At 34.6% G+C, this 14227-nt stretch overlaps 1 protein-coding gene across 1 annotated transcript in view; it reads left to right on the top strand.

Annotated features, from left to right (window-relative positions):
- Positions 1–14227, top strand: part of LOC127832263 (pre-rRNA-processing protein TSR1 homolog) — a 34179-nt gene that overhangs the window by 6700 nt on the left and 13252 nt on the right. The window contains exons 5-8 of the mRNA XM_052357634.1: positions 361–431; positions 1696–1852; positions 10484–10660; positions 13737–13893. Coding sequence (XP_052213594.1) covers positions 361–431; positions 1696–1852; positions 10484–10660; positions 13737–13893 — 562 coding nt within the window. The remainder of the gene's footprint in view (positions 1–360; positions 432–1695; positions 1853–10483; positions 10661–13736; positions 13894–14227) is intronic.

Raw genomic sequence — 14227 nt, 5'->3', positions numbered from 1 at the left:
TGCTGATGGGTTATTTGTTTTACATGTACCTATGCATGCTTTGTAACAAGGGGCATCAGGTTCTACTCCAGTCTGTGCATATGTTTAAACTTTATACAAAATATTTTTGATATGTGACTAGCCCATAATAGGAGGGGCATTATTGTCTTCACATCAGCTTTATAGCTTTTTTTCTAGAATATATTTCAAATAAATGTGTACTAATTGCATCTCCAAAGATTTCTTATATCATGAGTTCATATGTATTATGGTCCTTATAGAATAACATGTTATGGCATTTACATAGATAAAACATAAAACATTTGATTGTTAATTATGGCTGAATTCTCACCCATATTGTTAGTTTGTCTCTTTATTTAGGGGTTAAAGTCCATACCACAGAAGAAACAAAAAGATGCAAAGAAGTATCTGCAGAAGGTTTCTGAGAAATGGTAGGTGCACTTGTAAATCCATTTACATCCCTTGAAACATTTTTCTTCCTATAATCTTTGTGATGCATATTTGAGGATCAATAATTTAAAATATGTTAATATGTTTTGTAAAATGTGTACTTCTTAGGAAACAGACTCAATTATATAGTTTTGCAAAAAACATGCTTTTGATATACTTTTGCTAAAATTAGTAATGTTGTATATAGTATCACAGTACCATAATTTCTCATAATTGTCTGACACTCAAAGTTTTTAGAGTCAAACACTGATTTTGTAGCCAAAACAATTATTCTTTTATACATGAATCTTTTGGACAACCGATTTTCCCCCTTTACTTAATACTATACATGTTTGGGCTGTTGCATTTGATTAGAATTTAACCTTTTTTTTTGTTAATCCTAAATTACATCTCACACATTTGCTTTAAAAGTTGTTGATGAATATAAAACCCGGCATGTAATTCCAAGAGGTCACTGTACTGTTACATTTGCATTATTTGGGTAAATAGGCATGTTTACCAATATCAGACTTTGGGCGTTTCACCTGAAAATAAATGAATTGATCAAAGTAATAAAACAATAAAGTCTACCAAATGCATTTGCGATTTTGTTATTTATGATTGCTGGAACAATTATATGATGTCAAAAAGTACCAAATATATCAATGTACATGTACTTATGAAAATTAGTGTAGCGCTATCTTTCATAAGTGATGGTAATTGTATTAGCAATGTACATCACTTGTTATTAAGAAGAGAAGCGCAGTCAAAGTTTGACCTTTATAATGACCATCAAATATATAAATCACGAGAACTACCGATATATTAATCACGTCTACTGAATGTGCTTATTTAAAGCAATGTCACATGACGTTGCGCCATATTCACAAAACTTTATGTCAATTTACAAATGAATTATCTGTAGCCATATGCTTCTGTTAAATTGAGAGAAATATGCCTCAATGTTATTGTGGCTAGATTGCACTTTACCCGTACACAGTTGTTTACCACTATAGACAAAGCGGGGGTTTGGGGGCAGTAGCCCCCGATACTAAGGAAATATATAGGTTAAACATAATTATTAGGTGTTACATTAGGTGTTAGGTTATGCAGGTTAGGGTTAGGGTTAGGGTAAGACTACATTTTTCTGTTCTTTTTTACGTACTGGTAAAGTGCAATTGCCCTGTTATTGTGCCATATTTTGATGAGAGTATTACAATACGTGTATATATCTGCTGTCCATGCCACTCATGTCTCCTCCTGCAGGTTTCCAGATGACAAAGTGCACCCAGCAGATACTACCCAGGACTGCATGCTGGTCCTCCGTCACATCACGTCCCAGCGCCTGAGGGACGTTTTCTATCGGGAGCACAGGGCATACTTACTGGCTGAGGATGTGGCCTTTACATCTGACGAGGATGCTGTAGGTTTGCTTACTTATGCAACAGCCTCATGGGGAAATGGGTCTAATGTACCATATGCTGCCAGCGCAAGAGCAATCTAATCAGGAGCTACAAAGGTCACAATCAAGGCTTACAAGATTTCCTGGTCAGATCAAGGGGCAGAGTAAGTAGCTCCTGACCAGACAGGGCAAAAGCGCCAGATCTGGAGCTACACTGGTGCATATGGTATAAGATCCATGTTTGAATGACACAGCTCATAACGTTAATTTCTTACTTCAAATGGATATTGCATTTGTTTGATATTATTTGTCTTAAATCTCTTTTTTTAACTCACAGTTGTGGTGCTTTACTTTTAATATTTATGTAATGGTGTCATAGTTGTCTGCAATAACAATATGACCTGGTTAGAGTTATGTTTGTTTTTAACCAGGTTTTCCGAAGGAAAAAACTGGTTATTAGATTGGCGAATGCGGGCGGGCTGGCAGGCGGGCGGAACAAGCTTGTCCGGGCCATAACTATGTCGTTTAAGAGGTCTAAACAATGATACCAAAAGGCAAAGTATATTTAAATGGTTTGAAGAAAATAATTATACAATATGTTTACTTCAAGAAACACATGTATGTGAGCTAACTAAAAACAAATGGCAATCAGAATGGAGTGGAATAAGTTTTTATAGTGGAACAAAATCAAATAGTGAAGGTTTAGGAATTTTAATAAGAAATAAAGACAATGTAAGTATAGGCGATTTTAAGGAATTAATACCCGGTAGATTATGCACAATTGATGTTATTATTAATAATCAAGAAGTCACATTAATAAATATATATGGACCAAACAAAGACGAAAAAAGTTTTTTTGATAAACTAGAAACACATCTTCTGCAAAATATGGAAACAAATTATATAATAGGAGGTGATTTTAATACAATACTTAACTCAACCCTAGACAAAAAGAACGGCAAAAAAGACACACACATAAAAAGCAGAAACAAAATAAACTCCATAATCGATTCATGCGATTTGATTGACATATGGCGAGCACTTCACCCAGAGCAAAAACGTTACACATGGCACTCAAGTGGCAAACCTGTCATTTTTTGTAGACTGGACTACTTCTTAATTTCAAAAAATATATGTAATATAATTAATAAAGCAAAAATAAAACCAGGATACAAGACCGACCACTCTCTAATTGAAATAATCATTGACAATAAAATGCAACAAAAAGGACCTGGTTATTTCAAACTAAATAATTCCATGCTTTTAAATGATGAATATCAAAATCAAATTAAGCATGAAATTCATAAAGTAGTAGAAAACAACACAAACTGTAACCCAAATACTTTGTGGGAAGTTATAAAAGGAACAGTAAGAAACATAAGTATAAAATTTGCTACCATAACTAAAAAACGAAACCAGGAAAAAGAACAGAATATCATTGAACAATTAGAGTCACTAGAGAAGCAACTGCATACAACTAGTGATAATGAAACAATTCAAAAATTAATGAAAGAAACACAAATAGAGTACGAAAAAATTATAGATGAAAGAATAAATGGCATATTAGTAAGAGCAAGAGCTATACACATTGAACATAATGAGAAAAATACTAAATACTTTGCAAATCTGGAAAAAAGACATTACGAAAGTAAAACCATTCATAAGTTAACAATAAATAACAAAGAAGTAACAGACATTCACGCTATAATGAACGAACAAAGAAACTTTTACTCAAACCTTTATAGCAAAAAAAAAGATATTGATACGAATACTTTAAACAATTCACATTTCTTTAATTATAATATTAAAAGACTCACAGAAAATGATAAACAATCGTGCGAAGGCTTTATCACAGAATATGAATGTCTAAACGCCTTAAAAGAGATGGATAACAATAAAAGTCCTGGTTCAGACGGTTTATCGGCAGAATTTTACAAAGTTTTTTGGGATGAAATTAAAACATACTATATTAACTCTATTAACCATTCATTTGTAAATGGACAATTGACTCAACTTCAAAAACAAAGTATTCTTACACTTATTCCAAAACCAGGAAAAAATCTTGAAACACTTGATAACTGGAGACCATTGAGTTTATTGAATGTAGATTATAAAATAGCGACCAAAACAATTGCAAACAGAATTAATAAAGTTATATCATCTGTTGTCGAATCAAGACAAACTGGATTCATAAAAGGAAGATTCATTGGCGAAAACGTACGCACAATTTTTGAAACAATAAATTTTCTGAATAACAATAACAAACCAGGCCTACTTTTATTTGCCGATTATGAAAAAGCATTCGACAGTTTAGATCATGACTTCATGTTTAAAAGTCTCAAACAATTTAATTTTGGAACTGAACTCATAAAATGGATTAAATTATTTTACACGGACATAAGTACCATTATTATTAATAATGGACATCTATCTGAACCTATTCCTATTCAAAGAGGCGTAAAACAAGGTTGTCCATTGTCAACAACACTTTTTATATTAAGTATAGAAATATTATCCAACTATATTGAAAAAAATGAAGACATTAAAGGAATAAAAATAAAAGAACAAGAAATAAAACAAACACTTTTTGCAGATGATACAACCTATCTGACAGATGGAACGCTTAACTCGTTCTCGGCACTAATAAACACTATACAAGACTTTAGTGAAGTATCCGGACTCAAACTTAATACACAAAAATCCATTGTAATGCGCGTTGGTGCCCTTAAAAATACACATATTATATTTAACAAATACAAACATTTTACTTGGACGTCAGAAGAAGCCAAAACACTGGGTTTTTACTTCACAAATGATGAAAACCTCAATATAGACAAAAACATTCAACCAAAATTGCAAGCCTTTAAAAATTGTTTAAAACAATGGCATCACAGAAAATTAACACTTCTCGGAAAAGTCACTGTGGTGAAAACATTTGCCTTACCAAAAATTATGTACACATTGTCAGCACTCCCAAACCCTAATCATGATATAATACAAACAATTAATAAATCTATATACCAATTTGTATGGGATGGTAAACCTGACAAAATAAAACGAACAACTCTTGTTAAACGAATTGAGCAGGGAGGGCTCAAACTCACTGATATAACCGCCTTTTTATACGCAAATAAGGCCAGTTGGGTCAAACGATTGACAGACATTAATAATACAGGGCAGTGGAAAATTTTCTATCAGAATGAACTTTATAAATATGGTGGAGATCTTGTCTTTGAATGTACCCTTAATGACAAACATATTAATTCAAATTTTAAAAATGTATTCCTCAGAGATGTAATTTCTTCCTGGAACAAAATTAAATCAAAAGAAACAGAAGGACATGTCACTAAAACGATTATATGGAATAACTCGACAATAGTAAAGAATAACCAACATACCTTCTTTTACCAAAACTGGTTTAATATGGGTGTTAAGTTCCTAGAACACATCTATGACTTTAGGTCAAAAAGCTATTATACATTCGAAGCTTTTAAAACCCTTTATGAAATACCCTCAACAGATTATCTTAAATATTACACACTAATCAAAAGTATACCAATAACTTACACACAACAACTTTCGGAAATGGAATATGTCAATTTCAATAATAACACACTACTTGAAAAGGTACAAAAAACAAAAACAGTGTGTAAATACTTATATAATTTACAACAAACCTTAGAAGAAAATAAAACCAAACAAGAACAGAAATGGGAAGAAATAATGTCCCCCTATGAACAAAGTATAGACTGGAAACACGCGTATATAACACCATTTAAAGCCACCATTGATAATACTTTACGCAATTTTCAATACAAAATTCTGCAATGCATATTACCAACTAATTCATATTTATTTAAATGTAATTTAATATCTTCAAGTCTCTGCACTTTTTGTTCAAGTTGTAAAGAAACAATTATACATGTTCTATATGAATGTAATTCTGTACAACCGATATGGCGGGAGCTGACATTATTTTTAAATAGTAGACAATTACACATAGATCTGAATGTAAATGATATTGTATTTGGTACAAAAAAAGGAGGCAATTAAATCAAGTGATAAACTATATAATTATTCTGATGAAGTCTTACATATTTAATACTAAATCAAAAGCCGAAAAGCCAAATATTGAGACCTTCAAAAATGCTCTAAGAATGAAAATTACATTAGAAAAGCAAATTGCTTTTGAAAAAAATAAAATTGACCAACATAATAAAAAATGGCACAACTTTGCAATAACATTTTGAAAAATTCTTGCCTATATCCTCATCATCATATGATCTTTCTTTGTAGTCTTGTTTTTTTTTGTTTTGTTTTTTTGGTATCTCTTCATTTCTCCTTTTTTTGCAGAAATTTAAGAAATTAGAAAACACCTATTGCTTTTTGATTATGTGTGTTAATGTGTATAAATTTTACCTCTCTCTCATGATTAAACATTTCTCCCCTCTCTCTTTCACTCTTCAACAAAATAATATAGCACCGTCTCAAAATGTATTTTCTGGGAACAATATTAAGCATTAGCAAATTAATGCATTTATAACGTGTTATTGTTAGTATATACCAAAAACATGTGCTTGTACATAAATCGTAAATATATACGATACTTTGGTATGTATACCTATGTAACTTCATATGTATCAACTTGTTGTAATTGAGATGTATGTTGAAAATCAATAAAAAAAAAAAAAAAAAAAAAAAAAAAAAAAAAAAAAAAAAAAAAAAAAAAAAAAATAACTATGTCGTTCATTGTCAGATTTTAAAATCATTTGGCACATTTGTTCACCATCATTGGACGGTGTGTCGCGCGAAATAATTACGTCAATATCTCCAAGGTCAAGGTCACACTTTGAGTTCAAAGGTCAAAAATGGCCATTAATGAGCTTGTCCTGGCCATAACTATGTCATTCATTGTGAGATTTTAAAATCATTTGGCACATTTGTTCACCATCATGGGACGGTGTGTCGCACGAAAGAATCACGTCAATATCTCCAATGTCAAGGTCGCCATGACTAAAAATAGATTTTTAAAAAAAACAAACTTACAAAGAGGGTTAATTTTGTTTGTTCATTTCAAAAGTTCAGTTTGAGTTTTCTCCCTTTATCAGATTTTTTTTTCACAATGAAAACCTGGTTTTGTGACAATTTTGTCCCTTGTTTCTTTTTTATTTTAAGAAAGTGATGTAAAATGATACATGCATGTTGTCAAATCTTTGTATCTTAATAGAAGTAGGATTTTACTGGAATGTTTTTGCCTGGTTGCTTTAGCTATTCAGATTCAGTAGCGTCATCAAAATTTTAGGGGCATTTCACAAGTAATAAAATAATCTGGTGAAAATTGATGATTAACTGCTTAAAAATGTCTAAATTATTACTTTTTATGCCCACAGTAGGGTAGCATATAGCAGTCGCACTGTCCGTCCGTCCGTCTGTCTGTCCGTCACACTTTTGCGTTTAGGTTTCGAAAAATGCTCATAACTTCTATGTCCCTTCAGATGTAACCTTCATATTTGGTATGCATGTGTATATGGACAAGGCCTTTCCACACAAATTTTGTCCCCTTTGACCTTGAACTTAGGGTCCACATTTAGGTTTTGAAATCTGCGTTTAGGTTTCGAAAAAGCATTTTTCGGGGGCATATGTCTTCCAGTGGAGACAGCTCTTCTTACTGCATGTTTTGAGAGGATTTACAGTGAAACAAATAGGTTTTCTATAAGCTATTAAGCAACTACATTTCATACCATTATTTTTATCATTATGTAGCTAGGGACATTGTATGTTTTTTATGTTACGTCTGTTTGTTATGTTCATATTCTTCCAGTTTTTTCATTAATATATCTCTTGCTTACTTTATTTTTACTTTTTTTTTGCCACTTCCAGATTTTCTGATATTTTCAGTTTTAACAACGGTAGCTTATTAATAGTGTCCTTCATTTAATAGGAAAAACAATACATAATGCAAATATAAAAGGAAACGTCATGTTTTAATACTTTAATATACAGGATGAAACTAGAGTTACAATTGGTTGATAACTTTAATATTGGTTAATAGGATATAATGCATATGCATTTTCTACTGCTATTGTAAGCAGAGTTAATAGGGTGAAAATCAACAGGGTTTTCAGTGGTTTACACACAAGCTGGACAGAATGTATACAAACCGTTACGAATTTTATTTTTTCAAATATCTCAAGTTATTGAAATTCATTTGCAAAAATCTTAAGTGCATAAAAGACAGTATTTCCTTGCAGTTTGTGCCAATATCTTAAGGTATAAGAATTAATCCTTGAATACATCTCAAATGAGTGACAAAATTTCATGTTATGTAAAGCATAACCGTGCAGTACACAAGGAATTTTTAACAAGAACACAGGCTTATTTAATAAAGTAATTCTGATGTATTTCTCATTGCCATAAGCAGCATAAAAATCTGTCTTTTATGCATTAGTTGAAATTTTAAAGAAAACATGCTTTAAAAAGTTATTTGAGAAAAGCACCACTTACCCATGTGTTAACATCCATTAACAAATAATTTGAAACCCCACACAGTCTTGTAATCCAGCACCTTGGTTTAGCTTTCTGAAGCTTTTCATGCCCCCCTTCGAAGAAGAGGGGGTATATTGTTTTGCACATGTGGGTCGGTTCGTCGGTCGGTCCATCCACTAGATGGTTACCGGATGGTAACTCAAGAACGCTTAGGCCTAGAATCATGAAACTTCATAGGTACATTGATCATGACTGGCAAATGACCCCTATTGATTTTCAGGTCACTAGGTCAAAGGTCAAGGTCACAGTGACTCGAAATAGTAAAATGGTTTCCGGATGATAACTCAAGAATGCTTAGGCCTAGGATCATGAAACTTCAGAGGTACATTGATCATGACTGGCAGATGACCCCTATTGATTTTCAGGTCCCTAGGTCAAAGGTTAAGGTCACAGTGGCTCGAAACAGTTAAATGGTTTCCGGATGATAACTCAAGAATGCTTAGCCTAGGATCATGAAACTTCATAGTAACATTGATCATGGCTGGCAGATGACCCCTATTGATTTTCAGGTCACTAGGTCAAAGATCAAGGTCACAGTGACTCGAAACAGTAAAATGGTTTCCGGATGATAACTCAAGAATGCTTAAACCTAGGATCATGAAACTTCCTAGGTACATTGATCATGACTGGCAGATGACCCCTATTGATTTTCAGATCACTAGGTCAAAGGTCAAGGTCACTAGGTCAAAGGTCAAGATCACAGTGGCTCGAACCAGTAAAATGGTTTCCGGATAATATGTCAAGAATGCTTACACCTAGGATCATGAAACTTCATAGGAACATTGATCATGACTGGCTGATGACCCCTATTGATTTTCAGGTCTCTTGGTCAAAGGTCAAGGTCACAGTGACTCAAAACAGTAAAATGGTTTCCGGATGATAACTCAAACATGCTTACGCCTAGGATCATGAAACTTCATAGGTACATTGATAAGGACTGGCAGATGACCCCTATCAATTTTCAGGTCACTAGGTCAAAGGTCAAGGTCACAGTGACTCGAAATAGTAAAATGGTTTGGGGATGATTACTCAAGAATGCTTACGCCTAGGATCATGAAACTTCATAGCTTAATTGATCATGACTGGCAGATGACCCCTAATAATTTTCAGGTCACTAGATCAAAGGTCAAAGTCACAGTGACTCAAAACAGTAAAATTGGTTTCCTGATGATAACTCAAGAATAATTAGAGGTCAAGGTCACAGTGACTCAAAACAGTAAATGGTTTCCTGATGATAACTCAAAAATGCTTACGCCTAGGATCATGAAACTTCACAGGTACATTGATAATGACTGGCAGATGACCCCTATTGATTTTCAGGTCACTAGGTCAAAGGTAAAGGTCACAGTGACTCGAAATAGTAAAATGGTTTCTGGATGATAACTCAAGAATGCTTATGCCTAGGATCATGAAACTTAATAGGTTCATTGATCATGACTGGCAGATGACCCTTAATAATTTTCATGTCACTAGGTCAAAGGTCAAGGTCACAGTGACTCGAAACAGTAAAATGGTTTCCTGATGATAACTCAAGAATTATTAGGCCTAGGATCATGAAACTTCATAGATACATTGATCATGACTGGCAGATGACCCCTATTGATTTTCAGGTCACTAGGTCAAAGGTCAAGGTCACAGTTACAAAAACTTATTCACATAATGGCTGCCACTACAACTGACAGCCCATATGGGGGGCATGCATGTTTTACAAACAGCCCTTGTTAAAACCACATGCCATCTGCAAAATTGAGTTTTCTGATATAATTCAATTCTCATTAATTTCCCTCTCTGATTTTATATGAGGTTTGAAAGTAAATAGATACATTCAAAATAAAGGATGCTATTATAAGTGCTAATATGTATTCATAATGTTTGTGTTTTAATGACGTCTTTGATAATGAGGTTAATATGTAAAAAATGCAATATATCTATTAAGAGGAGAAAAAGTATAATGAAAACATGAGTGAATTCAAGGGAAATAACTGTTGTTGTTGTTTACCAAATTATTTACAGGACAAACTAATTTTTTTAACTATTTGATCTTGTAAGAAAAGACAAAACACTATACAAAACCGGAATTAACGATGCGTATGCTATTGTGAACAGGAGGAGTATGGCACTCTGTCTGTGACTGGTTATGTGCGGAGCTGCCCACTGTCGGCCAACAGACTAGTTCATGTTACGGGCCTGGGTGACTTCCAGGTGAGAGACATCGATGTGCTGGATGACCCATACCCCCTGCAGCCTCGCAGCCTGGACAGGAGGAAGCTTGAGACCACACAGGTTAGGATTGTAGTATATATTGCATCATCAATTAGGCTTGATTATGACAAGCAATGCTCAATTTTTAGCTCACCTGAGCGATAGCTCGGGGTGAGCTATTGTGATCACTCAGCGTCCAGCGTCCGTCCGTCCGTCTGTCTGTCTGTAAACAATTTGTAAACATCTTCTTCTACTAAACCATTGAGCCAATTTCAACTAAATTTCATGTGGAGCATCCCTAGGTCATGGGACAAAAGAATTGTTAAAAAAAAATTGATCACATAACCAAGATGGCCGCCATGACCATATATGGTAAAAACCTTAAAAAATCTTCTTGTCAGAAACCGCTCATCAGATTTTCAAAAAATTTCACAGGGATGACCTTTGAAGGCTCCCCTGAAAAAGTTGTTCAAAGAAATTTGATTCGTCAAAAAACATGGCCGCAGGAGCTCGTTGAACTTTGCATGTTTATTCGTTTTTGCCTATTTTGTGAAAACTTTCAAAAATCTTCCACATTTTTTGTCCAATCCTTTCCAAATTTGCACAGTGTCTTTATATCAATGAGGACATGAACCCTACAAAAAATGAGCATTATTGGTCCATGAAGTACAGAATTACCTCCCCTTGAATTGAGAAAATGGTGTTTATGCAATAAAGTCCAAATTTTTCATCCAATTCTTTCCAAACTTGTAAGGATTTAGCATGGTTCAAACAAGGGAAACAACTACGGTTTATGCATGTTCTTTTTATTACAGATTTGCCTCCCTTTAATTCATTCAAAATCTCATTTTACAGCAGAGATTCCAAATCTGACCTGTAAATGAGCCCCATATTTACTGCCAGTGCTAGGTTACCTTTTTCCATTTGATCATTCTTAAGTATTGGTCTTGTAATGCTGCTACTGCTTCTGCTACTGCTACTGCTACTACTACTACTACTACTACTACTACTACTACTACTACTACTATTACTACTACTACTACTACTACTACTTCTACTACTACTACTACTACTACTACTTCTACTACTACTACCACTACTACTACTACTACTACTACTACTACTACTACTACTACTACTACTACTACTACTACTACTACTACTACTACTACTACTACTTCTACTACTTCTACTAGTACTACTACTACTAGTACTACTACTACTACCACCACCACCACCACCACCACCACCACCACCACCATCACGTCTACTATTACTACTTCTACTACTACTGCCACTACTAATACTACTTTTACCACTACTACTACTACTACTACTACTACCACTACAACTACTACTACTACTACTACTTCTACTACTACTACTACTACTACTTCTACTACTACTACTACTACTACTACTACTACTACTACTACAATTACTACTACTACTACTACTACTACTACTACTACTACTACTACTACTACTACTACACCACCACCACCACCACCCCCACCCCCACCCCCACCACCATTCACAGTGACAAAAAACGTATTCACACAATGGCTGCTACTACAACTTATAGCCCATATAGGGGGGCATGCATGTTTTACAAACAGCCCCTGTTTCTATGGGATTTTAACCACAACTGTTCATGTTTATCTCCGACACATATTTTTAGGTCACCTGTCATGAAGTGACACGGTGAGCTTATGTGATCGTGTGATGTCCGGCGTCCGTTGTGTGTGCCTGCGTGTGTCCGTGCGTCCGTCCGTCAACAATATGTTTGTGTAGACAGTAGAGGTCACAGTTTGCATCCAATCTTGATGAAATTTGGTCAAAATGTTTATCTTGATGAAATCCGGTTTGGGATTGTATTTGGGTCATCTGGGGTCAAAAACAAGGTCACTAGGTCAAATAATAGAACAACCTTCTGTAGACAATAGAGGTCACAGTTTTCATCCAATCTTTATGAAATTAGGTCAGAATGTTTATCTTGATGAAATCTGGGTTTGGATTATATTTGGGTCATCTGGGGTCAAAAACTAGGTCACTAGGTCAAATAATAGAAAAGCCTTGTGTAGACATTAGAGATCACAGTTTTCATCCAACCTTTATGAAATTTGGTCAGAATTCTTGATGAAATCTGGGTGGGATTGTATTTGGGTCATCTGGGGTAAAAATCTAGGTCAAATAAATAGAAAAACCTTGTGTTGACAATAGAGGTCACAGTTTTCATCCAATATTTATGAACTGTGGTCAGAATGTTTATCTTGATGAAATCTGGATTGGTATTGTATTTGGGTCATCTAGAGTCAGGAACTAGGTCACTAGGTCAAATCATAGAAAAACATTGTGTAGACAATAGAGGTCATAGTTTTCATCTGATCTTAATGAGTCAGGTGAGCGATTCAGGGCCATCATGGCCCTCTTGTTATATAGGTGGTCTAATAACAGTTTGGTACATTATAACCTAATATCATATGAATAAATTACCTTGCTTAATTTTATCAGTGATTTGTTTATGCTGACAAGTATTGGCCAGTAGCTTTACATAGTTTATATAGAAAGAGAGTAATCTTCCAGCAAATAGTTTCTGGTAGGAGCTATTTTAAAATATAAGATCCAGGGTGCAGAATTAACAGGGTTTTCAGGGGTTTACACACAGCTTGACAGAATGTACACATACCGTTCAGAACTTTATTTTTTCAAACATCTCAAGTTATGGCAATGCACTTGCAAAAAATGTAAGTGCATAAAAGACTGTATGTAGTTTGTGTTGATATCTTAAAGAATAAGAATAAATCCTTGAATACTTCTAAAATCTGTGACAAAATTTCACGTTGCCTAAAGCTTAACCGTGCAGTATACAATGAATTTTATGACAAGAGCACAGGCTTATAAAATAAAGAAATTTGGATGTATTTTACATTGCCATACATGTAAGCAGCATAAAAACCTGTCTTTATGCACAATTTGAAATTCTTAAGAAAAATTGTTTTAGAAAGTTATTTGCAAAAAAAAAAGCACCACATACTGGTGTGTTTACATCCTATAACGTTTAATTGGGAACCCCACAAAGTCAAGTGATCCTGCACCTGGCATCTGAACTGAATGTAAAATGCTGTAATATTGACACTTGATATGTGACCTGCAGGATGTGGAGATGGGTGGTGTTTCCCTACCGGAGGGGGTAAGGGGCGTGGTCCGTCCTAACCCTGCCCACCAGGAGAGTCTGCAGGCCGAGGCAGAGTTTGACCCCATGGAGGGCGAGCAGACCTGGCCCACTGAGGAAGAACTCAAACAGGCTGAAGGTAGATGGGGCATATTAATAATGACACCAGTGAATACTTGACAATACGCTGTGGGATTCATAGCCAAACATTTCAGTCAGTCAAACACAGCTTACAGTTTTTTTTGCCGAGCTTGTTTCTCTGCCTATGTTTAGCATCCTGTATAGTGTAGTGTGGTCGTCAATTTTTGCCTTCTTACCACTATATTGAGGCCACAGTTGTGTGCCCCCATGATGCATATCACTTGTCCTATCATCCAAATGTAGGTTAAATATTGAAGCTTATGCTTTGAACTCTTCTTCATCTTCTTGGTGGATCTTTACAAACTTTCCTATTTGAATGACATTAATGTGTA

The sequence above is a fragment of the Dreissena polymorpha genome, chromosome 1 (assembly GCF_020536995.1).
Source record: "Dreissena polymorpha isolate Duluth1 chromosome 1, UMN_Dpol_1.0, whole genome shotgun sequence".
In the NCBI taxonomy this organism is placed as follows: Eukaryota; Metazoa; Mollusca; class Bivalvia; order Myida; family Dreissenidae; genus Dreissena; species Dreissena polymorpha.
This window is presented reverse-complemented; position numbering and strand designations above follow the sequence as displayed.